Source organism: Aquarana catesbeiana, linkage group LG06 (assembly GCF_042186555.1).
Source record: "Aquarana catesbeiana isolate 2022-GZ linkage group LG06, ASM4218655v1, whole genome shotgun sequence".
Taxonomy (NCBI): Eukaryota; Metazoa; Chordata; class Amphibia; order Anura; family Ranidae; genus Aquarana; species Aquarana catesbeiana.
Genome location: NC_133329.1, coordinates 136,105,065 through 136,132,014, shown reverse-complemented (window position 1 = coordinate 136,132,014; position 26,950 = coordinate 136,105,065). Strand labels below are relative to the sequence as shown.

The following is a 26,950-nucleotide window of genomic DNA, read 5'->3' as shown; positions in this document are numbered from 1 at the left end:
TCATCAGGTTGTTCTTCCTCAGCAGAAAAGTCTATCAAATCCCATGTCTCTGCAACTGATGTCGGGGAATAGGGGTTCACCATCTCCTGTCCATGGAACCCAGAAGATGTTATCATTTCTGGACAGAGGTTAGCAGAGCTCTGCCCTGTTGTCAGCACTTCAGGTTTGGGGACGGCAATCTCCGGATTTTCCACTGCCGATTCTCTGGCATGCTGCTGAACTTGTTCTAGCAGTTTCCTGTATGCCCTTTCCAGATGCTGTTCCTTCCTTAGCAAATGGTCCAGATCAGGTTTGAGCTCTGAGACCCCTGCAAGACCGAGCATAGACTCTCTATAGTCTCTCATGTCCTCAAGGTCAGGTTCCCCTTCATCGCCAAACATAAAAAAGATCTGTAAGGTTCTCCCACAGCAATCCAGGGCCGCCAAAGTCATATCCCTCCGGAGAGCATTCTGTTGTCTCCCCTAAATATCCCTCCTCTGCGTGCCATTGCAGAGCCCGATATCGATTGTCCAGCTCTATCTCCTGCTGGACCAACCTGTCCAACTCAGTCACCCATTGCTCCTGGGGCTGCTCTCCCAGGAATGCCATCCGCAATGCCCGTTGGTCACTGGCCCGTTGCTCTTGGGTTGGAAAGCACTTGCCCTGTTTTATACCAGCGAGACGGAGGGCTGCAATCCAGAGCTCCACCCGAATCAGCTGCCTGAGCTCCAGGTATTCATCCTCAGACACAGTCCTGGTGTACGTTGAAAGGATGATCCGCAGCAGCCCCGGGAATTCTGATGCCAGGTCCATATCTCCGCTGGGGTGACTGAAGTCTGCTATTCTGATCTTGGATCCAGTTGGAGGTTTGGATGTCCCAGACTTCAGACTTCAGGAAGCTTTCCCGCTGCTTGCCACCAATGTCACGGAACGCCCCACACTCCGCTTGAGTGCTTCCGTCATATACCGCTTCCTAAGTTCTGGAACACGAGTCCAATGGATCTGGCTATAGGAACCCCAAGAACTAGACAACACCAGTCTTGGAGTACATCAGAACTACCTTTATTTTGAGATCTCACAGACCTTTATACAGCAGGGATGACTCAAAGCTAACCTAATTAACATGACCTAATTTACTACAAAATGTACCCAGACCAGATGACAGTCTTGTGGGCACCGAGCTTCACACATTAATACAATTAACAATACAAACAACAATCTCCCCCCTCCTCAGCCTAGACCATTCGTCTATTAGCCAGGGCTGGTGGCTAATGTGATCAGCTCTCTCAATTAACATAAACACATGTTGATAACACCAGCATCTCCTCACAGGATGTGTCCCAGCAGAATGAATCAGTCTTATCAGCAGGGGGCTGCTGGAGGAATCCCCCCTCCCTCTTCAGGGACACAAATATACAGTAAGGAGTCCCCCATACAATATATACATGACTGAGTCCGATTAATACAGTTCAGACTGGATTTCTCATTCACCTCAAATGCTAGGGCCCATAATCGGTGGGCAACAGGCTTGCACACAGTCCTCTCCAACAGCCTCCGCTCTGGCCATGCCCGTGACAGTGACAAACTACGGTACTTAAATATCTCCATAGGCAACACTTAAAACACCTTTACAGGTTACCTGTTTAGAGTTACAGAGGATGTCTGGCACTAGAATTATTGCTCTCATCGTAACATTTGCGACGATACCTCATACCGATACCGATGTGAGATGCGAACACCATTTACTTACTTATTCGCTCGCTTCTGCGTGCGAGCATGGAGAGATGGGGCGCTTCATTTTTTTTTTCTTATTTATTTTGCTTTTTATTTTTGCACTGTCCCTTTATTTATTTATTTATTTTTATCACTTTTATTCCTATTACAAAGAATAGAAATAAGGATGACAGGTCCTCTTTATGGAGAGATCTGGGGTAAAAAAGACCCCAGATCTCTTCTTTACCTTTAAAAGCAAAACATAAAAAAAAAAAAAAATTGATCTTTTGCTTTAAAAAAAAAATGTATTTACTTTCAGCCTGGACCGGAAGTGACATCATGATCTCGCTCCAATCCTCCAAGGCATAGAGTCGATAAAAGAGTATATACTCTTTGATCACATATGGGAGCAGCCGGCTGCACCCACAGATCGTTTCTCGGGCGAACCATCAGAAACGGTAAGCCCAAGAAACACCAGTGAGCGGCGGGGGACATCCCTTTCTTGAGAAAGCCAGCCGCCGGCTGCAAAATAACAGTCATCATATATATACGTATTGCGGTAGGCAAGTGGAACCTCAGTACTTAGGTCCATGTCACATTTTGTCGCTGGTGTTCGCAAGATCACAAATTTGACGTGTTTCTTATCCCCCCTCAATACCAGCATACTTCTTCATTTTCAAAACAATTGTGGCAAAAAATAAGCTCTTATGTTCATGAGTTATTGGGGTGTCTACTTTTGAAAAAAGGGTAATTTGGGAGGTTTTCATGCAGTCCTGGCATTTTAATTTGATATGATTTACAACAGAAAGTAAGGGAAACAAACATTTTCAAAAAGTTTGTCTTTTTTCTGTCATATTATTTAAAAAAAAAAGTGATTATTAATAAATACCGTCAAAAGAAAGAGCTAGGTGTCCCATAAAATTCATTTGGGTAGAGTGATGCATGACAGAGTAATTGTCAGTCAAACTGTTACAGCACTAAGAACTAAAAAATGGCCTGGTAATGAAAGGGTAAAAGAGAATTGAGGTGGTTAAGGATATATTATTTAAAATTGAAAAGAAATATTAGTGAAATTTAAACCTACATAATGAAAAGTATCCGAATATATTATACAAAACTGATTTATTTTCTCATTTCGTGCTTGCAAAGGCCAATAAACACTTTAAGGAGCCACTGACAGCAATAGTAAAGCATGTGCAGCAATACTATCTGTGTAGACATGAGGATGTTGAAATATGATATTCTTTGAAGTGAATAGAGGGATAAAATGAATTTGCCCTGAAACTATGTAGCCAAACTGTATCACGTTGTCAAGAACATGCATCACAAGAATATCTAACTCTGAAGAATTCTACAAATGCTGGAACAACAAATTTAAAGGTGTATTCCAGAGGAAGGGTAAAAAGGTGTTGGCTATTTTAACCTTTCCAATTCATTCAACTTTTACTACAAGCGTTAACCGGGCTGGTGTACAGTCTTGGAATCACTCTACAGCCTGGGGTCAGTTCAAGTGGAGGATATTAACATATTTCAGTATTAAAGATCACAACAAAATCTCAAGAGAAGTCCATACTGTGAACGACTATCACTTCTGAAATGCTTATTGCATGGCTGTCATACTGATCGTCTGACTCCTGGTTTGCATACTTGTTCCAGGCTAGCTTCCATGTTCTCAGAAACAAAAATTTCCAAGCACGCTTACCAGCTAGCCTGGAAAAAGACCAAATTGACCTTGTCTAACAGTTCACTTTAAAGACAGAGAGTTAGTTGCACAAATTTCCAAATATACAGTATGTGTAAGCTGCAGTGCCCACGTCAAGGCTCCTCTGTACACTGCCGTCTTAATTCTATAGTTTTGAGAGTCTCCAAATTGGAGCATACAGTATATAGAAATGGATAGATTAAAGGCGGGTTTGCCTAGAGGGGGTCCACTCCTCCTTAAAGGTGCAGGGACATGTTGGACACTCAGCAAGAGCACATTGGCAGCTGAAGGCATCCAGCATGTCCTCGCACCAAAAACAGCCAACTAGTTGTGCAAACAGCTTTCGTGTTCTGGCAGACAGGGGCGTAGATAAGGGGGGGTCAGGGGGGGTGAAAACCCCCACCAGAGCGTCCGACAATGGCTCAGCAGCTAGGCTAATCTAGCCCTTCAGCTGCAGGACCGGGACACATTCCACGGTGTTTACACGAGTCCCGGCCTGTTCGTTTTCTATGTGGGCAGTCCAGGACTGCAGCCCCTCCCACTGCCTCCTCAGCCAATTGGTAAACAAAATATGCTGTCCATCCCTACAATTAAATGTTCATCCTGCGGGCTTCCTGTCAGTTTAAGTGCTGGATGAAGCGGCAGCTCTGATGAGGGGAGATTCCTGCCTGCAGACAAGCTACTGAACTACAAGCAGTGAGGCTCCTGCAATGATTGATAAGGGGAGGTGAAAAGAGAACGTTTTTGTTATTTCCCCTGTAGAAATGAAGAAAAAATGGGAAGCTGCTAGAAGGGTCTGTGCCTCCCTTTAATAACACTCATTGTAAAGCCAGCCATATCCTTGTCTTTAACAGTGCCATAGCAACCTGATAACTATGCACCTGAGAGGCATAGGTGTCAGCTTACTGTCACCTTGTTAAAAGGGCAGGAATATGGGTGTTTGGCTCACAGTTGTGGTACGGCCCCCTTGACTTGAATGGCTGAGTTTCATAGTCAGTTCAAAATGCCATGGTAATGTTTTTGTGACAGTTCCCAGTCCCACACTTACCCCATCTAGCAGCTTCGGCTCCTTCCTGCATTTCCTCCTTCACCCTGCGCCTCCGGCTTCACAGCGGCTTCGTCCTCAGAGGCTTCACTCCTTCTTTCCTTGGTGGCCAATACGATCGCTTCTCCTCTCGGCCAATCGGGTCTTAAGACCCACTTCCTGATTGGCTGGGAGGAGAATCAGGAAGACAATAGCGAATATTAATTTGCTATTGTCACAAAACTGGGTGGGCTCAGGGTGCGCCTGAGCCCACCCTTATTTTGAAGCCAATTAGAGCCTTAGGCTCTGATTATGTGCTTCTAAAAAAAATTAAAATTAAAAACTCCATTGGAATCCATGCATTTGGCACACTGCATGTAGATTAGGGGCCGGACGCATGATTTAAAGTGGATGTAAACCCAATCTCATCCTTTCTAAACTACTGTCATAGGGGTTATCTATAAGGATATACATGCCTCCTGCATGTATCTTTACCTGTCTGTAATTAGACCTGAAAAACTGCATATTCTGTGGGTGGGTCTGTTGTCTGGAGCTCGGTGGGTGGAGTCGTGATGTCAGTAGACTCCCCGCCCCCTCTACACTCCTTGTCAATATGCATTTTCTCCAGTTTATTTCTAACACTGAACTTCTGCTGAACTACTGCTATGATCTCTAACATCCAGTGAAAAGACAGGAAAGTAACCACATGACTTCAGCATGCCAAATCATGCTGAGGTGCGGAACAGCCAATCCTTGCAGAGCTGCTGAAGAAAGGAGTGGGGGAGGGAATTAAAAAATAATGCCTGTGTCTTAGGCTGTCACTCACAGCAAGGGGGAGGATTTGACAAAGTTTTTTTCAGTTTGTCAAGATTTTTCTCACTGAACAATAAAAGGGGATTGCTCAGAGATGGATTAACTCTGTGTGGCAAGACTGGGCTCACATGATAGGAAATCTTATACTCTACAGTATGATAAAAAAAAAAAAAAATCGGGTTTACATCCACTTTAAGGGGGTGGAGCCCGTGCGCCCCTAATGAACAGGCCACCACTGGCTGTGATGCAAAGTGCCACAGCCATGGCATGTGAGTAGCCTCCTCCAGCTGTATTTTAGACTGGGGTGGGTGGCCAGGGGGCAACAAAACTGGGGCTCACCCACCTGTTTTTATTGTCCCCTGACCATCCATGTAAAAGAGGGCTTAAAGGGGAAAAATGATTTGTTTGTAAGCACTGAACCTTTTAAGACCAGTAGATGACAATGCATGTTGTGCATTATGTACTCCTGACCCTTGTGCTCTGTACAGTACTTATTACCTGACCTCTGTAACAGATGTGCCTGCTGGGCACACTGTATAAACTGTATGCATCATCAGCTACATACAGCATACAGCTCCATGTTCCAGCAGCAGGATAGGGACTTCTCACCCTGCTCCTGAAACAAAATTGAGTAAGTCTGAGAGACTTGGGTGTTCAAGCAGCAAGATGGGGATTTCTCCTGCTCTCACAGCAAAATCAATTCGGGCTGAAAGCACTCAACCATTCACAGGAAGCTTTGTATTTTATCAACAATTACAAGGCTTCCTCTGATTGACTAAGGCAGGTGGATAATGTCACAATCTCCACCTCAGCCAATCAGAGGAAGCTTTGTATTCATTGGTAAAATACAAGGCATCCTGTGAATGACTGAGTGCTCTTGAATTTGTTCTGAGAGCAGGAGAAGTCCCCATCTTGCTGCTGGAACACCCATGTTTCCCAGCCTAACTTAATTTTGTTCCAGGAGCAGGATGAGAAGTCCCCATCCCATAGCTTCCAATGTCTCTGATTTGGAACAAAGTCCCTCTGTCCCTCTTTCCTCCTCATTTGTCCCTCATTTTGGTCTGATCTATACAGTTGCATATAAAATGCACTATTTATCAAAAAGTGTTTCCCAGTGCTAAACTTTTCAATCAAGTTCCAAATTGGTGCATTTGTAGATTCCAAAAGCCAATATAAAGGAATAGTAGTGGTAAAAAAGCATATGTGGGTTTAACCAATCTTATTTTTGTGCATACATACTTTTGCTAATAAATGTCCCCCATTCCCATCTCAGAAAGTTGGGACTTGGGAGATATGCCATCCTTCTGCTGTAGCTGATATAGAGCTGTATACTGTATGTAACTGATGCTACATACAGTTTATACAGCGCTGGCACTGAACACATCTGTTAGTTAAGGAAGTAGTTCATTTGGACCTGCTTGGCTCAAATTAACTTTTTAAAGTCAACATAAACACAGAGCCTGTAACTCCTCAACTGTGCTCTAGGGATAGAGGGGCCTGCTCATCCACCTCCATCCAGCCCACAGGATTGGCCATTAGGGGGTGGACTGCTAAGCCAGAGGACCATATGGATGTCAGGTTTGAGAGGGAGGCCCAGAACATTGCTGCCAACCTCCCGCTTGGTTTAGACAGAGTATGTGAGATTGATTACCATGAGGAGGACATCTGCTGTATCAATGTGCTGAGGTTTGTACATGTCTGCTAGTCTCTTACTTGTAGCACAGGAAAATAAAGCATAATTTTGGGTACAAAGGCTGTGGCATATGTTACTATGTACACAGTGAGTAGAGTCAGGTTTTAAGTGCCATTTGCTTCTATGGGATTAAGCTCATTTTGATGCAGTATGTATAAAGCAAAATAAAATCCAATGGGTTACACAAGATCCCTATGTGATGGGTGCAGCAGGACAATAGCCATGCGATTCAGAAGTAGGATTCGCAGATCACAACGTGCATTTTATATGCACTTAAATTAGCATTGCTATCAGCCTCCTGCGATTAACAAGATTCAGATGGGAAAGGGATGGGCTGCTCTCTGAGCCAATCAGGCTGAGCGGCATTGCACAGCGCTGTGAGCATCCATTCCTAATCATGCTTAAAGTAGGGGAAAGCAGAAATGTCAAGAGTGTTGCAGCATTTGCGCAGTCGGCAGATTGTGGCGAGCCAGTGACCAAGCTGTAATGCTTAATTGAAGTATATAAATGTGAGGTCACTGACCTATTTACGTGCTCTGGAAGGTGGTTAGATTACAAATATTTTGTAAGTTAGGACTGTTAACATCATTTCTGTGCATACAGTAAGTTTTCTGGTCATGTGATGTCAGTAACCTTCCTAATCATATAAACCAGGTTCTCTAAATATTATACCGGCATTTTATTTATAAACCATCTTTATTTTATATGCGTATGTTTACTGTACACATTTTATGATTATTGGTCCTAAAAGCTGAACTACAGGTAGATGAAAAAAAAAGTTACCGTATTTAAAAAAATATTACTTTAGCCAATTTTGGCTTGGCATCAACCTCTGGGAAGTACTATGGGCTAATCAAGCTGTGCTGCAGTGCATATACTGTAAGCTGGCAAGGAAAAGTCTGGTAGCAGAGTGAACAGAAGGAAGACTCATGATTGTGCTGCTGCTCCTTCACTGTACAGCCAGATGCTAGATTGGTTCCCTTATGCCCTGTACACGTGATAGGATTTTTCAACAACAAAATCCATGTTTTTTTTCCGACGGATGTTGGCTCAAACTTGTCTTGCATACACACGGTCACATAAATCTTGTCGGAAATTCCGATCGTCAAGAACGCGGTGACGTACAACATGTACGACGAGCCGAGAAAAATAAAGTTCAATAGCCAGTGCGGCTCTTCTGCTTGATTCCAAGAATGCGTGGAACTTTGTGCGTCGGAATTGTGTACACACGATCAGAATTTCCGACAACGGATTTTGTTGTCGGAAAATTTGAGATCCAGATCTCAAATTTTGTGTGTCGGAAATTCTGATGGAAAATGTCCGATGGAGCCTACATGCGGTCGGAATTTCCGACAAAAAGCTCCCTTCGAACATTTTCTGTCGGCCTTACGGCAATTGATCCCTATAGCAGCTTCACCTAGTACCTGTTCTTTTCCAAAGATGTTCCCATCTTGAAGTTAGGAGAATGAAAATTTTGCACAAAAGAATCCTTTTAACATTCTACTAAAACATAGTTAATTTACATATATACATCTTTCCAATCATCCCAACCGTGACAACACAGACAGGGAACATGAGAGATAAGAGCTGAGTCGAGGAGCAGCTGTTACCTCTAGGGGTTTTCCAGAGCCCTACCTCCCATGCCAAAGGGATGTGAATAATACCATTAGACCTGAACCTCTTCTTCATGGCTTCCCTTCTAAGGGAACCCCCAGAACCTAGAGCCTCAAAGATTACATTTTTGCAAGCCTTGGTACCTGCACTGCTTCCAATAACCAAGTCTCCCAGGCAGACTCCCACCAGACTATTTTTTACAGAGCCCTGCACCCAAGATGCCCGACATTGGCAAGGGCAAGGCTGACAATTCCTCACTACTACTCTAGGGACCTTGAATGGCTACATTGCTTACTTTTTACTACAGGGTTCCAAACCCACACTATGGTGATGCCTATGGGATAGTTTGGGGAACTTTATTGGGCACTCATATGCTGCTACCCTACAGAGGCAAGGGAAAGGGCGAAATGCAAAAATAAATAAACATACAAAACAAAGTAGTAGAAGAGAAGGAATACAATGGGGAAAGTTTTTTGTTTTTTTTTATCCTGAGTGAAGATACCTTTTAACTACAGTACAGGAAAGTCGGGTCCCCAACCTGGCTCTGTGTCTAAATATAAATACTATAACAATAAAAGAAAAAGTTCCCATAAATGTATTTGATCTATGTATTTAGCTTTTGCAAGAAGTTCAGCTTTAAACATCCTAGCTGACAGTAGAATGTACATTCTTTCCTTTCATCCTGTATTTAAAATACAACAACTAATGCTGTGATGGTGCTGCCAAGGCAGGCTGTTTTATTCCCATACATCCTTGAATATTGTATTGCACATCAGATTACTCATATATTGTTAGTCCAGCAAACCTTTGTGTATGGCGGTGCACAAACACTTGTTTAAAGCATGTGCTCTGCATATGAAAACCGATAATTATGTTTTAAGCTACACAATCATCCGTAATGATAGTTTTTCTGAGAATAAACACCACTTTTCAAGAAAATCACAATCAGCTGGGGGTGTCAGCAGGTTAGAGTTAGTGGAAGACATGTTTTAGCTAGAAATCAAAGTGTGCTTTTCATGTGTAATCTGGACCGGGTAATTCACTGCAAGATATGTCTGAAAACATGACATTACAGGAGATCTGTAATGAGCTGTTTAGCTAATCGCTGAGCCTTGTACCAGTCCCTGTACATTCAGTGGTGCTTTACGCTGTCAGCCCGCTCTGCCAAAATGAAACAAGAAAATGTGAGATAAAAAGAAAACAATCAGCCGTTATGAGTATAAAAGATTATTGATTTTTCTCTCTTTTTCCTTTTTTTATTAGCAATGAAATCGGGAGGCACCCAACTCAAACTTATTATGACTTTCCAAAATTATGGGCAAGCCTTGTTCAAACCTATGAAGTAAGTCACTTTTTTTTTTACTATTGTAACTGTTGTTTTATATGCTTAACTACTGGGAAAAGAGTAAAGATTTTTATTTAAGAGACAGCAGAATTGTAGGCACCACTGATTCATCCAGTTATGTATTCAATAAAAAAATTATATCTTTGCATCCCTTAGAGGGCAGAATTGGAAGACAAAAGGATGACCTCATATACAATAGCCAAGCTGTATTGCTTTAACTTATGTGAATAAAGGTGAGGTCAGGAGATTAGACATGCTGCTTAGAAGGATCACCAAAGTAATAACTCTGGACAAACAGAATTACAATTTTGTTGGCAAGTAAAATATTTCACATATAAGCATTTCTAATGTGAATTTAGCTGTATGCCCACTTCCCACATTCCTCACTGTGCACATAATGTAGTAAAATGGAAGGTTTTCCATCTCTCAGAGCTTCAATGCTGATGTCATGTCTCATCTGACTCCTCTCATGTTCAGACAGCAGAGTACCTAAATATCTGAATGAGAAGGTTGTAACCTGGGAGTCACCAGAAGGTGGCACTGTCAGTAGAATTTGAGATCACGGTGCCTTGATTTTGTGAAATCTGGGAAGTTGTGGAACGTGGAGACCCAATTATGCTAAATGCCAACTGCCATTTTAGGTTCATGCAATATTGCTATTTTTTGTTTCATTTTGGAACCTACATAAGTGGAAACCAGCCTATCCCAACCAGGGTTTCGTAGAACCTTAGGGTTAATAGGGGGTTCCTTACACAATGTCTGACTTGTAGATAAGTAAGCACTGACACCAATTATCATTTTAGCTAACTGTATCTGTAAGGGGGACAATCTTCCCGCTGACCACCAATCTAAAGGACATTCTTTCCAAAGACTACAAATGTAAAAAGCAGTATTCCACTGAGTTTCTCCCACTGGCCACCAATGTAAGGGAGCACTTCTCTCAATGACCATAAATCTAAGGGGGTCCTTCTTCAGCTGACCACCAATCTAAGGGAGTTTATATTCCACTGACCACCAGTGGAGGCCGTCTACATTGACTATCATTGACTATAAATTTAAGAAGGCATTTCACTGATCACTAGTGTAAGGGGGCTCTTTCCTAGTAACCACCAATCTGATGGAGCACCACAAAATTTACTGTCTGCATTTATTTTCCGACAATTAAAAATACTTGTTATGATTTAATTATCACGTAAAATAATTTTGTGGTGTAAAGAGCCTTGCTGTCATATATGGCATTCACACCACATTTTTGTTCTTTTATTTATTTCTATATCTCAACTTACTGTTCACACTTATGTACCCTGAGCTGTAAATATAGCAAATATTGGCAGTGGTTCCCTGAGACCTGAAGGATATTTCAAGGGTCCCTTGCTGTGTAATGCAATTGGGCAGTGTGTGCTGTATTTGGCATGAAGAGTAGTAGGTGAATTTGAATTACTAATATAATTACGGAGATAACATTTCTGCTTTAACAAGCACAAATGTTTAGCAAGCACAAATGGAAAATCTGACACTTTATATTTCTAGTATAGTTGCAGTGGTAATATCTATTAGGTATTGTAATGAATAAGATTTGGCATTTCCTGAAAGTGCTATACTGTCTGCACCTGTGCTATCAGTCAGTGTTGACCCCTGTACTACCCTTGTATGTTAGATTGACAGCAACTCTGAAAGGGAGCATCATAGCAATACAGTGTGCTGTCAGCTGATGAGTATTTACTCACCAGCGGGAAAATTTGGCTGGTTAGCTAGAAACGTTATAGAACTTTACCTTCATAATATCCTCAGTCACAATGTCACTCGGTGACGTTGAAGCTATGTCTTCAGATCCACCAATTTCTATGACTATGCTGAGAAAGTCTGGAGGCAGTCACCTAACCAAAGAAATAAAGACATGAAAAGATACTTAGAGAAGGCTTTATAAAGCTTTGTATATGCGCAATACTTACTTTAGAGATGCTGTATAAGACAATCATTCAGGAAAGTGCTGTGTCACATTTACAGTACTTTAAAGTGCAACTCTAGGCAAAGAGCTAAATACACAGATGCATTACATAATACGTCACTGTTTTGCTTGTCAAAGGATTTGCACTTACACTGCTTGTATTAAAAAAATATATTTAAGGATGTATTAATGAATACAGACCAGCATGCATTTGTGCCTTTATATCTGTCTGGAGTTCAGCTTTAAAGTGGAGCTGAAATTTTAAAATAAGGGCTGCAACACCCTTTGTATCACCTTGGTGAGTAACAAAAACCAGACTACAGATCAGATGATCCATGGCAGACATCAGCAGATCTGAAGCTCCAGTGTTGTTTCCATCAGTTCCTCTCAGCTACATTTGAGCTAATCAGCTGTATTGATGGTTCAACAGGCAGCCCATTGTCAAAGAAGCAGGTGTATTACTGTGAGAACCAATGTAAACAAAACCCAAACTGCGATCTCTTACTAAAATGTAACATATCTTTTTAGTTTTACTTTAAAAGTTCTACTTTAAAAGAAAAAAATAAAAAAAATTGGCTGCCAGGAGCTTATTGCCATAAAGTGCCAGCAAGCACTGCATATTTACATATTATGGCAAGCGATCCAAGTCTACCTGTCCACGTTTTTTTAAGACTTAGGTTTACGTCTGCTTTAATCCTTCTAAGCTTAAAATATGCTCAAATTAGGTCATATTCTTGTCTCTCAGGCAAAAATCCTTTTGGCCAGAGCAAACTAATTTGTTCTGAAATGTACTCTTTTTCTGCAAAGGCCAATTACCCTTTAGGCATCAAAACTGTGACTCGAGATATCTGGATAATTGAGGACAATGATAAGGGATGTATATACACTATACACTCTGTGAGTCCTTCTAAGAATACATCTAAAGGATGAGTGTCTAGAGTTAATATTGCCAAGTTATGAGTTATGGAAAAGACAAACTCACGTATATAAATAGAATGTGACCTGCAGTGCTACCAGTTCACAGGAAGTTCTTGACACGTTTCTTCCCCTTGTCATTAAGAGCTCTTCTGCCTCTACGTCCTACAGGAGCTTGGCATGGATGACTGTGTTGGTATTTATTAACTGAGGCCTTCCAAGTTTCCTTGTGTAAATTCAATGGGCCATGGTGTAGAACGATATTGAATAACACCTGGTATGTAGTAACTGAAACCCCTCAAGCTCCATTGTGGTTAATCCATTTCTCCAGCCCCTCACACCGTTTAGTCAAGCTATGTGTGTATTCACAAATCATTAAAGTGTATGTAAGGCCTAACAATGAGCTTCTGTTATTTGAGACATAGCAGTTATGTTGCCCACTTTTTGAGTGGACAAGACGGTTCATAAAATAAAAGCTATTCCCTGGAATTCATAGAGAGCATTGTAGATGCTTTTTAGAAACCTGTCTTACGGAAGTGTAACACTTGTGACATGTACATGTTGGCAAGGTGTATATAAATATGTAGCATTTCTCCTACAAAGAGTTTTACAAGCAGAGGAGCTATTTGGAGATGTTGGGAGAGTAATGGAAATGTAGGAAACTTCAGTTCCTGAGGAACTTAAAATAGAACTACACTCTATTCTCTAGTACCACAAACCAAAAATGCTATTTAATGCCTTCAATTTAATTCCAGCAAATTAAACCCCTGAGGAAGACTTTGACCACGCATGTCGAAACGCGTTGGAAATTTACAGTTTATATATTAACATATACTGATGTATGGTCATAATATTGTAAAATTGAATGTTTACACCTATCCCTGACCGGAGCTCATATTTTAAACATGTGTGTGTGTTTATGTCCTGTTGTTATAATTTCAATAAAAAAACAATTCTGAAAATATTCAATGACTATAATTTCGCTGTATTCTCACTGGGAGAGATTTTCTCATATTGCTATTTAATTCCTTTTTAATAGTCAAAACAAACTCCCCCATCCATCCATGTCTCCATGCTTTATTTTGTTGAGAAATCACTTTGAAAAACACCCCCCCCTAGCATTTCTGGCCATGGCCATCCTGAGAAAGGGCAGATGATTCTTGTAGCATTTACTTTCTGGAATGCACCTGCCCTTAGCTCAGGCATGTAAGCAGGAGAGGATGTGCTTAGCTGAAAAAGCTCCTCCTCCCCTACTGAAGACTCCTGGGATATATGACATCCTTTGCCCAGGCATGGAAACCAGGAAGTAACTCAAGAAATGTTGAAGAAATGCTGACGAAATGATAATGCTAGCAGCATAAGGATTAAAAATAGTTCACACTGATTAAAGAGTGAAGTTTAGCTTTAAACTGGTTGTAAAGGCTGAAGGTTCTTTACCTTCATGCATTCTATGCATGAAGGTAAAAAAAACCTTCTGTGTGCTGCTCCCCCCACAGCCCTCCCCTCCAATACTCACCCGAGTCGCTCTCGATCCAGCGATGTGCACTGGAGGCTCAGCAGTCCCAGTCAGTGGAACAATGAGGAGAGAGGGGGCCAAGCCATGGCTCTATGTGTCGCAAAGATGCATAGAGCAGGGTCGGGGAGCGAGCACACACCAGTTCCCCTATAGCAAGTGGCTTGTTATCGGGAGCACTGGTCAAGGGAGAGGAGCCAGGAGCGGAGGACCCGAGAGAAAAAGGAAACCATTGCACAGAGCAGGTAAGTATAAGATGTTTGTTTTTTTTTTTTTACATCAACAATGTACTCTAAAATAGAAGAGGTTTTATTTACCTCTTCTATTGTGAAGTAGATCTGGTGATCTACTCCGTCATATCAGTGATCTTATCACCAATATGACGATGTTTCAGCGCCATACATTAAAAGTGTCAAACTCCTGGAATTTGCCACATGCATTGGTACTAACAATGAAAATGGGTTTGTCATGAATTTGGTGCAAGGTTTCTGACTACATACACTCTGCCACTGTTTCTAATGGACTTGGAGAGTGGATTGCTTGTTGAAGTCTCTAAGACTGGGCAAGTTATGATTAAAATGATTATGATTTTTTTTTTTTTTTTTTGGTTAAACTATGTAATGGATACAGTTGATCCTTGAGTTGTATGTATACTCTAACAATGACCTTCTGTTATGTGATTCCACTTGGTCTGTTAAATATACAGTTGAAAGAGTTTTACTATTACAGTTCAAAAAGTGCAAAAAATACCTGTTAATCCTGTTAATCCTGCAGGACAACTTGTGATGTGCTAACTGGCTGTGCTCTCTACAGTAAAAGCTTCAGTTACAGCCCCCACCCATTACCTATGCTCCACTGACGCGTTTCACCCAGAGTGAGATTACTTGTAGAGAGTGACCTCTATGATTAAGCCCAGTCCAGGTGAACCACATAGAGGGGCTTGGCCAACAGGCAGGGACTATAGCTAAAGCTTTTAATTTCACTTTGAGATGAGATTGATACACACAGAGTGTGGCCCAGGGCTTTGTATTACTTTGGATGGATGGAAGGACCAGCACCTGGAGTAGAGAGAGAGCCAGTGAGTGGCATCATATCGTTCACATATTGGGGCCTGTGCACTTTGCCTGTGTTAACCAACAGCATTATCAGTTCTCAAAGTAGACTACAAAACACCCCCTGTGTTAGGGAGAGTGGGGAAAGGAAGGTGGCTATAGTCCTAACATACTTCTTGCCCTAGGGTGAGGATGCAGCTCTTCCATAGATAGAGTACAGCAAGTGAGTGTTTTCACACTAGAACATAGGTGTATAACTAGAAGGATTACTAGGTGAAAACAAAGGAAAGAAAGTCTGAAAAAAAGAAAACGAATACAGCCACCACCTTGAAGGGCTGTTAGGCTTCATTCACATCTGTGGCTGAAAGGTGGGGGTGATTAAAATAGGTGGTTAAGCCATAGTTTAACTGCCCCTTGACTGCCCACTTTAAGCTACAAAAGCAGCTGGACAGTTTGAGACACATGCCGCAGCCTAGATGCTGTGCTTGCCAGCTGCTGCAAAAAATGATACCCCATGTCACATTAAGTGGGCAGTATTGCTGCCAAACACAACCTATTCAAGTGAATGTGGCTGCACTGTGTACAATGCACACCGGTTAAGACTTGGTGGTGACAGCTTTTTAAGGTTAACCTCCCTGGCGGTATTCCTGAGTGTGGCTCGGGGTTACATTTCAGTACCAAAAGCTTGGGATTGCATCGCGGTATCCTGGGAGGATAACTTACCTTGTCAGCAGGATCCTGCGATGTCTCCCCACTGTGTCTGTGGGCTCTGTCCTCCGTTCGATGCCTCTCTGTGCCGGGCTTCGTTCCCTGTGAGTTTCGCGACTCTTGAGGGCGGAGCCCAACGTCAAATTCAAAAAAGTACAAAAAACATAACACATACAGTACACTGTACATTACTGTATCAAATCATTTCACATTCCTTTTGTCCCTAGTGGTTTGTCCAATGCCCTGCCTGCACTTTTATATTATATATACTGTTCTGTCTGCCTGGAAACTTGAGATTGTCCATAGCAACCAAAAAGTGTCCCTTTACGTCAAAAGCGGTATTAGACCAGCTAGAAAATAACAATAGTAAACTAGAACACTCGCAGAAGCCATAGTGAATTGTGGGGAAATTACATTTATTATTATTATATTATTATTTTTTATAATTATTTGTAGTTATTTATTATTTTATAACTTATGATTTTGTGTTTCAAACTTTATCATACCCGGGCTGTCTACTAAACTCTTGTTTGGACAGATTTAAGTGTGTTATATCTAAGTATTACAGGTCTACAATATAAAACGCCAAATTTCTATGCAAAACAATTGTACCGCTTTGAGATTAAAAAATCTGACATAATCATACCACCAGGGAGGCTACAACAGGCAGTGATGAGGCTACACATTACCCCCCCCCCCCAGCTGCCTGTGAACCACACACCGAAAAGCAGTCTGGAGTGGATTGCATTTTACAGGGGCGGCAAGGGCTTCCACTCGTGTAAATGAGCCCTTAAAGTGTTACTAAACCCAGGACCCTGCATTCACTATATCTGGTCTCCCACAGTACACAGAACATGGAAATGCAGAAAGTTTTAGTAAATATAAACTGAGAAATACCCTTTCTCATCAGCAGTATATAGGAGTCTTGTGACTTGTATCAGCGTCTGCTTAAGCTTGTAGGAAGAGTTTTCATTCTCCTCTGACCCTCTGGACAGTGCTGACTGGCCCTGTGCTGATCACATGCACTATCGCAAGGGAAAAAAAAAAAAACTCTCTAGCAATACACACCAAACTGAGCATGTGCAGCCTGACTCCTAATGCTCTGCTCTATCGAGAGATGGGTTGGAGTCAGTTAAAGAAGAGGAGGATCAGAGAAGACAGGATCACGCGGCCTTTATAAACAATGCAGAGGATTAACCCCTTAGGTTCCGCAGTGAGTATAACAAGCATGCTTTACGACATATACAGACTGATTTTACTTCTGTGGGTTTAGTAACACTTTAAGGTGCAACATATGCAATCATGCTCTAATATATTGTGTAGTGGTATCATCCTAACATATTTCAGGCACTAGGAGTTGGAGTTGGATGTTTAGGCAGGATTAGTGGAAAAGCATGCACAGAGAGGAGCTCACCAGTGGGGTGACTTTTATTAATTCAGTGAATAGACTGGAGGCGGGGAAGGTACTTGGAAGCTGTAGAGCTGTGCAATGTAAATAGTCATGTCATCCTTCTGGCTATACAGTGTAACATTCTTGTAGGGCTTGTGCAGTTATACATTTCTTGGCAGGTGTTAGCATTTATATATACGCAGACGGCTGTAATGACTGGTTGTTAGGAACTGCTGCCCCTACCAATACAACCACCCAAGTGGAGTATAAAATGCTAATTTAAAATTTAAAGGGTAGGTATGGCGCTGTTCAGGTGACACAACCCCTACCTGGGTTTGAGATATGCCAATGTTGCACTTGCTTCACAATTTAGTGACTCTTGTGTGATAAATATCTGGTGCTATATGTGAACATAAATCTGCTATGCAGATATAACATGCAATGGTACAAATGTAAACATAAATCTGCTCTAAATATTCTATTTCTGTCAAATATTGTTCACAAATCTGTTTAAATCTGTGTTAGTGAGCACTTCTCCTTTGCCGAGATAATCCATCCACCTCAGAGGTGTGGTATATGTTGCCTGATGAGACAGCATGATTATTGCACAGGTGTGCCTTAGGCTGGCCACAATAAAAGGCCACTCTAAAATGTGCAGTTTTATCACACAGCAGAATGCCGCAGATGATGCAAGTTTTGAGGGAGCGTGCAATTGGCATGCTGACTGCAGGAATGTCCACCAGAGCTGTTGCCTTTGAATCGAATGTTCATTTCTCTACCACAAGGATATGCAATTAGCGGACCTCCAGTTGTTGCAAAAGTCCCATCATGCCTCGGCCCCTGGGTGTCAAGCTTGTGGCTGCCAGAGTCTTAAGCCCCATACACACTATCAGATTTTCTGCTGATTTTTTCCTTCAGATTTACCAAAACCATAAAACCATAAGAGGTCAAACCTTAGGAGTTTCAATTTGTATGCAATCAGGCAGTCCCTTGCACTACATGGTTTTGGTAAATCTGAAGACAAAAATCATCAGAAAATCTGATAGTGTGTATGGGGCTTTACTATGCCTCATAGGACTTGTAGTTCTGCAACAGCTGGAGGTCCGCTAATTGCATATCCCTGCTCTACCATAAGACGTCTCCAAAGGCGTTTCAGAGAATTTGGCAGTACATCCAACCGGCTTCACAACCGCAGACCACGTGTAACCCGGTTTTCACTGTATAGGGCAGATGGCAGACAGCGTGTATGGCGTTGTGTGGGTGATTGGTTTGCTGATGTCATCATTGTGGATCGCGTGGCCCATGGTGGCGGTGGGGTTATGGTATGGGCAGGCATATGCTATGGACAACAAACACAGGTGCACCTCCCCATGTTGCAAGGATCTGTACACAATTCCTGGAAGATGAAAACATCCCAGTTCTTGCATGGCCAGCATACTCGTCAGACATGTCACCTCACCCATTGAGCATGTTTGGGATGCTCTGGATCAGCGTATAGGTCAGCGTGTTCCAGTTCCTGCCAATATCCAGCAACTTCGCACAGCCATTGAAGAGGAATGGACCAACATTCCACAGGCCACAATCAACAACCAGATCAACTCTATGTGAAGGAGATGTGCTGCACTGTGTGAGGCAAATTGTGGTCACACAAGATATTGACTGGTTTTTGGACCCCCCCCCGATCCCCCCAATACAGTAAAACTGCACATTTTAGAGTGGCCTTTGATTGTGGTCAGCCTAAGGCACACCTGCGCAATAATCATGCTGTCTAATCAGCATCTTGATATACCACACCTGTGAGGTGGATGGATTATCTCGGCAAAGGAGAAGTGCTCACAAACACAGATTTAGACAGATTTGTGAACAATATTTGAGAGAAATAGGCCTTTTGTGTACATAGAAAAAGTCGTAGATCTTTAAGTTCAGCTCATGATAAATAGGGGCAAACACAAAAGTGTTGCGTTTATAATTTTGCTCAGTGTATAACATGCAATGGTGCAAATATATATTTACAGTGCCAAGTGCTGAGTGATCCAATAGTATAAAAACAGTGCTAGTTATTATACAATATTGCAAATTAATGTTGTGCTCATATGCAGTCCATATGCAAAAGCCCAAAATATATAAAAATTTAGAGTGACAGGTGCTCTTCAGACTTGTGCCTTTCGTGCTTCTTACAGTGCCCCCTATAGGTGGTGCACTCACAGGTGTTCCTCACCCCTTGCAGGGGTATCTCACTTCCACAGTATTTGCCACTGTGCAGCAATATCCAGATCCACGCTTTTAGAGATCAATCTTTTCTTTACGCTTTAGATGTTACTCCGTATCACCCACCTGCCAAGGGTTTGTATTACTGTACATACAGTCCTGAGATTTATACAGCTTTGCCATACAGCACAGCTTTCTCTAGCAGGGTAGGGAACCAGAACTTTTTCTGCTAAGTTCTGAAAGTGAAACTGTAGCAGAAAAAGTTCTGGTCTGGTCTAAAGCGTAAAGAAAAGGTTGATCTCTAAAAGCGTGGATCTGGATATTGCTGCACAGTGGCAAATACTGTGGAAGTGAGATACCCCTGCGAGGGGTGAGGAACTCCGGTGAGTGCATCACCTATAGGGGGCACTGTAAGAAGCACAAGGGCACAAGTCTGAAGAGCACCTGTCACTTAAAATTTTTATATATTTTTAACTTTTGCATATGGACTGCATATGAGCATGGCATTCATTTGCAATATTGTATAATAACTAGCACTGTTTTTATACCATTGGATCACTCAGCACTTGGCACTTTGAATATATTTGCACCATTGCACGTTATATATATAGAGCAGATTTATGTTTACATTTGTACCATTGCACGTTATATCTGCATAGCAGATTTATGTTCACATATAGCACCAGATATTTATCACACAAGAGTCACTAAATTGTGAAGGAAGTGCAGCATTGGCATATCTCAAACCCTGGTAGGGGTTGTGTCAGTTTATCTGCTTGGATGATCTATGTATCATCACTATGCAGCCTATTGCTATCATAGCTGCGGTATTAAACAAAATGATAGATAACAGTTCTTATGAATTCACTTCACAGGATGTCGGCTATATCTTTGAATATATCACTCCATATTATACCATTGGTTCTCATTAGCTGCTGAAACTTCCACGTGTTCATCTGTGAATGATAATAAAACGCTTTATGTAAACCAGGTAATGATCATTGAGCCATTTATGTTAGGGGTCTGTGTTAAATTCAGCATCTCAAGTCAGTGTATGAGCTCATTCTAATGTGAGGGAACCCTTGCTGGGGTCCACAGTAGGTCACTTTTCAGAGGCATTTGACAGATTATCTTCTCTGCCTGTTTTTACCCAGAAAATGCTGACCAATTGCAAGTAGGTTGCAGCCTGACCCCATTCACTTGAATGGGTCACATTCAGTGGCGATACCACCCGCCAAATGCAACATGCCATTCAATGTCATGGGCAAACGGTAAAGCACCGTGGCTGCGGAATGTGTACAAAACTGAGCTGCAATATGCTTTTGTTCAGATAGGTGGTTGTGAGGGGGGGGGGGGGGCAGTAAAGCTGTGGCCTAACTACCTGCTTTTACTGCCTCCCCCTGTGCATCTTAATGAGCCTTTAGGTTAGCCATTATAGAAAGCTGGCCATACAAAGAATTCTCACTTTCAGCCCATCAGGTTGAAAAAGAGTTCTCTCTTTCTTGACCCCGCATCCATTTTACATGCTTGATTTCCCTATGCACACTATGAGGTTGATTTACTAAACTGGAGAGTGCAAAATCTGGTGCAGTTGTGCTTTGTAGCCAGTGGTGGCTGTTTTTTTTTTTTTGGAGGGGGGCAGCAAACAATCTATATAACACACTGTGCAGCGCTGATAAATATGGAAACAATACTAATATAAATATATGAATCCAGTAAACACTATATATAACATAAGTGTCTAAAGCATAAAAATATATAAACACTATAAATAAAGTGCTCGTGCTCCGTGATATTGCACTCAGTCCTCAATGAGTGTTTAAACTAAACAGCAAAAGCCTATATTAACATTAACCATGTGATAATTGTGTCTTCATGCGTTGTGCACACACAACCCCCACCGGGTGTATCCTCACCTTAGGGGCTTAAAAAATAAGCCTGTAATTGATAACAAGATCCTCCTTTGCTTCCTTTATCCTATGCAGGTTTATGGGACACTTGTATGGAACACAGGCAACCTGCTACTTCCGGTCATAACCCAGCTCAGAGGTCACTATTTTCTCCATGTTCAGAGACTCTCCTCATATACATCACATGCAGGAAATTACAGAGGAATGTAATAGCATGATAACGTTGAAAACATTTTAATTGCAAACAGAACTCCACATATATACAACTCACATTTCAAATAAATAAAAAAACGCCTTTTAAAGTGCTATAGTGCTGAGGGGTCAGGTTCTGTGGTCAGGTTCTGCAGCCCCGGTTTACACGGCGTTCCCCCTGTCCTATGCCAGCTCTGCAACACTTCCTGGCAAACAAACCACCCCCCCCATCATTTGGTCGATCAGCAAACTCCGCACTTACCCCATCTAGGTCCCACACCAGCGGCTCCTCCTCGGCGGCTTCCCCCTGTATCTCCTGCTCGACAGCATCCCCCTGTGTCTCCTCCTCAGTGGCTACCCCCTGCGTCTCCTGATCCACAGCTTCCCCCTGTGTCTCCTCCTCGGCGGCTACCCCCTGTGTCTCCTGATCGACAGCTTCCCCCTGTGTCTCCTCCTCAGCGGCTACCCCCTGCGTCTTATCGGCAGCTTCCCCCTGCGTCTCCTCCTCGGCGGCTACCCCCTGCATCTCCTGCTCGACAGCATCCCCCTGTGTCTCCTCCTCAGCGGCTACCCCTTGCATCTCCTGCTCGACAGCTTCCCCCTGTGTCTCCTCCTCGGCGGCTACCCCCTGCATCTCCTGCTCGACAGCATCCCCCTGTGTCTCCTCCTCGGCGGCTACCCCTTGCATCACCTGCTCAACAGCTTCCCCCTGTGTCTCCTCCTCAGTGGCTACCCCCTGCGTCTCCTGCTCGACAGCTTCCCCCTGTGTTTCCTTCTCGGTGGCTACCCCCTGCATCTCCTGCTCGACAGCTTCCCCCTGTGTCTTCTTCTCGGCGGCTACCCCCTGCATCTCCTGCTCGACAGCTTCCCCCTGTGTCTCCTCATCGGTGGCTACCCCCTGCGTCTCCTGCTCGACAGCTTCCCCCTGTGTCTCCTCCTCGGCGGCTACCCCTTGCATCACCTGCTCAACAGCTTCCCCCTGTGTCTCCTCCTCAGTGGCTACCCCCTGCGTCTCCTGCTCGACAGCTTCCCCCTGTGTCTCCTTCTCGGTGGCTACCCCCTGCATCTCCTGCTCGACAGCTTCCCCCTGTGTCTCCTCCTCGGCGGCTACCCCCTGCATCTCCTGCTCGACAGCTTCCCCCTGTGTCTCCTCATCGGTGGCTACCCCCTGCGTCTCCTGATCGACAGCTTCCCCCTGTGTCTCCTCCTCAGCGGCTACCCCCTGCATCTCCTGCTCGATGGCTTCCCCCTGTGTCTCCTCCTCGGCGGCTACCCCCTGCATCTCCTGCTCGACGGCTTCCCCCTGTGTCTCCTCCTCAGCGGCTACCCCCTGCGGCTTATCAGCAGCTTCCCCCTGCGTCTCCTCCTCAGCGGCTACCCCCTGCGTCTCCTGATCGACAGCTTCCCCCTGTGTCTCCTCCTCGGCAGCTTCCCCCTGCGTCTACTCATCTGCTGCTTCTCCCTGAATCGCCTCCTCGGTGGCCAATATGGTCGCTTCTCCTCTCGGCCAATAGGGTCTCAGGATCCGCTTCCTGATTGTATGGGAGGAGAATTAGGAAGACAATAGCGAAATATTAATTTGCTTATTGTCACACAGTGTCCATGCTCCGAGCGCACCCTTTTTTGAAGCCAATTAGAGCCTCAGGCTCTAATCACGTGCTTAAAAAAAAATGAAAAAAACCCCACTGAAATCATGCGTCCGTCGCCCTGTATGTAAATTAGGGTCTGGGCACATGCATTAGGGGATCGGTGCTCCTGCGCCCCTAATGGAGCGGCTGCCACTGATGGTAGCCAATCAGCTTCTAACTTCTGCTTAAGCTTTGACGAAAAACCCTGGAAGCTGATTGGTTTCTATCCAGAGCTGCACCAGATTTTGCACTCTCTAGTTTTAGTAAGGCTCGGTACAAATACATAATTATTATTATTATTATTATCATTATACAGGATTTATATAGCGTCAGCAGTTTGTGTAGCGCTTTACAACATGAAGGCAGACAGTACAGTTACAATACAATTCAATATAGGAGGAATCAGAGGGTCCTGCATCCGAATTGGATGCGTTTTTAAGGCACCCAATTTGCATAACATGTGAATCAGACCCGCTTTCAATGGAGCCGATTTACACATGTGCAGGGCAGCCACTGTGCAGTTTTAAAAAGGGTCCTGTGCATTTTTGTACAGTTCTGGTGCGATTTCTGGTAAAAATTTGCACCTGAATGGCACCTGAACCGGGGAACAGAACTGCACCAGACTGCCGCACTGAAACCACGGCCGCATATGTGTGAACCCAGCCTAAATCAACCCCTGTATATCTGATAAATGAAAAAAAATACCTGTTGATCCTGCCAGAAATCCAGTGCTGGTCTGTGTCCTGTGCACTCTGCTAAAGTTTTATGTGAAAGGCCTCATGCTTATTAGCTCCTGTGTGCTGAGCCATAAAAACCTGGTGCCTGGGGAGCTACACATGCCACCAGTACAAGTGAACAGCTGTACACAACCATTCTTGGATAAACATCGATGGCTTCTGCATCATCGGTTACTGGTGCATGTGGGTATGGCACTTCTCCCCAAATGCAAAAGTGGCATGCCCAGGAAAGCATGTTAAGATTACAGAACACCTTCTCCACGTTACAGAGGTGAAGAAAGGGGCAGTTGTTCTGTAGTCCTAATGCACTGTACTGTGCAGTTGGTGTTGTCACCAAAGGACAGAAAGTGAAAATAAAGAGAAAAAAAAAAAACTAAGGCAGTCATCACATCTATAGACTGGGAATCTGCAATATACAACACTTTTGCTCTTGTGTTCAGAATAAAACTCCCCAGCCCAAAATCAATCCTTCAGAGACAGTCCAGTCCTATGCTCTTATTTAAAGACCACTGTTTTAAATAAAAGTATTGAATTTTTACATTTTTTTTGAAAGTCTGTTGGATGGAAGATTATTCACAGGCACATTTCCACTTCCAGCCCAGAACAGAGGAGATAAGCTATTTTCACTGGGCGTTATTCCAAATGTGAGCGATTTGTTGTCTCTTTTTTTTTTTTTTTTCCTCTCCGTCTGAAAATCACATTCCATTATCTTGTTTTGAACTACATTCTGCATGGCTGATTTAAATAGTTTTCCTGAGCAGGAGTCCACAATAGTCTCTATTAGCAGCTACACAGTATAATAAATGAATCCTAAATTAGAGTTCTGCAAATAATATACTTCTACCAACCGAAAGGGAATGTAATAAAGAAAAGTAACAAATAATAACAGTGTGGAAGAAGGCGGTTATTAGATATTGTAGAATAAAATCTACATATGGTAACATTATAATTTGTACATTGCTGGTACCTTCATATTGAAAACTGAAAATGAAATGGAAAAACATTACACTTTAATCAGGTGGGCATCATCAAAGGGCATAGGGTGCAAGACAGCTGAGTACAATACCATCCGTCTGTCCACCAATCTGCAGTTTAACCATTTCCGGACCAGCTCACGCTGATATACATCCCCACTTTGAAGAGGAATATCGTTGTTATGGCAGCAGCTAGCTGCCATAACCCCGGTATCTTCTACTTCAGCAGGCGGTTCTGTTTCCGATAATAGTGGTCTCTGTGGCGGATTTGCCGCAAGATCACTTTTATCAGTGGCGGGAGAAGGCCCCCCCGCTGCTCTCCGGTGCCCTCCGCCGCTTACTGGAGCCGTCGGTAGCGGCGGAAGCCAAAAAATGCTTGTCCTTGCTGGGTATGGAGATGAGTGAGGGGAAGATGGCCCCCACCCGTCTCCATATCATTGCAGGGCGGAAGCGAAGTCAAAACGTCACTTCCGCCCATAACTCTTAAAGGACCATTTTTATTTTTTTTTCAAATGACATTTTCTTTTTTTTTTTTTTTTTTTATTGCATTTATTGCATTTTAGTGTAAATATGAGATCTGAGGTCTTTTTTGACCCCAGATCCGATATTTAAGAGGTCCTGTCATGCTTTTTTTTAACATTAGTGTTATGCCGCGTACACACGATCGGACTTCTCGTCGGAAAAAGATATGACGGCTTTTCCAATGGGATTCCACTCAAGCTTGCCTTGCATACACACGGTCACGCAAAAGTTCGCTGAACTTACGACCGTCAAGAACGCGGTGACGTACAACACTACGACGAGCCAAGAAAATGAAGTTCAATACTTCCGAGCATGTGTAGGAATTTTGCGCGTCGGAATTGCCATGGACGATCGCATTTTCGGATAGGAACTTTTTCCGACCATAAAAATTAGAACATGATCTCAATCTTTTGCAGATGGAGCATACACACGGTCGCATTTTCCGACGAAAAACTCTCACCGGTCTTTTGCGGGCCGAAATTCCGATCATGTTTACACGGCATTAGGGTTACACAGGGAGGGTTTTTGTGAGTATTAGTGTTAGGGTCACACGGGGGGTGTTGCTAGGTTTACAGACAGGTTTAGTGTGAGGATTAGTGTTAGAGTTACACAGGGAGGGTTATTGTGAGCATTAGTTTTAGGGTCACATGGGGGGGTTGCTAGGTTGTTAAGATTACAGGGAGGGTTAGTGTGAGGATTAGTGTTAGGATTGCATTAAGAGTTAGTGTGAGGAATAGTATTAGGGTTACACAGGGTTTTTTGTTAAGTTTACAGGGAGGGTTAGTGTAAGTAATAGTGTTAGGGTTACACAGGTTTTTTTTTTTAGGATTACAGAAAAGGTTAGTGTGAGGATTAGTGTTAGGGTTGCACAGGCAGTTTTGTTAAGATTACAGGAAGTGAGGATTTGTTTTAGGTTTATGGGGATAGTTAATGTAAGGATAAGTGTTATGCCCCGTACACACGGTTGGACTTTGTTCGGACATTCCGACAACAAAATCTTAGGATTTTTTCCGACAGATGTTGGCTCAAACTTGTCTTGCATACACAAGGTCACACAAAGTTGTCGGAAAATCCGATCATTCTGAAAACACGTACATCGGGACTATAAACAGGGCAGTAGCCAATAGCTTTCGTCCCTTAATTTATTGTGAGCATGCGTGGCACTTTGTGCGTCGGATTTGTGTACACACGATCGGAATTTCCGACAACGGATTTTGTTGTTGGAAAATTTTATATCCTGCTCTCAAACTTTGTGTGTCGGAAATTCCGATGGAAAATGTGTGATGGAGCCCACACATGGTCAGAATTTCCAACAACAAGGTCCTATCACACATTTTCCGCCGAAAAATCCGACCGTGTGTACGGTGCAT

General features: G+C 43.1%; 1 protein-coding gene across 1 annotated transcript in view; it reads left to right on the top strand.

The window, feature by feature from the left end:
• The window catches only part of FAM20C (FAM20C golgi associated secretory pathway kinase), a 256,797-nt gene that overhangs the window by 65,940 nt on the left and 163,907 nt on the right, over positions 1-26,950 (top strand). The window contains exon 3 of the mRNA XM_073590989.1: positions 9,802-9,880. Coding sequence (XP_073447090.1) covers positions 9,802-9,880 — 79 coding nt within the window. The remainder of the gene's footprint in view (positions 1-9,801; positions 9,881-26,950) is intronic.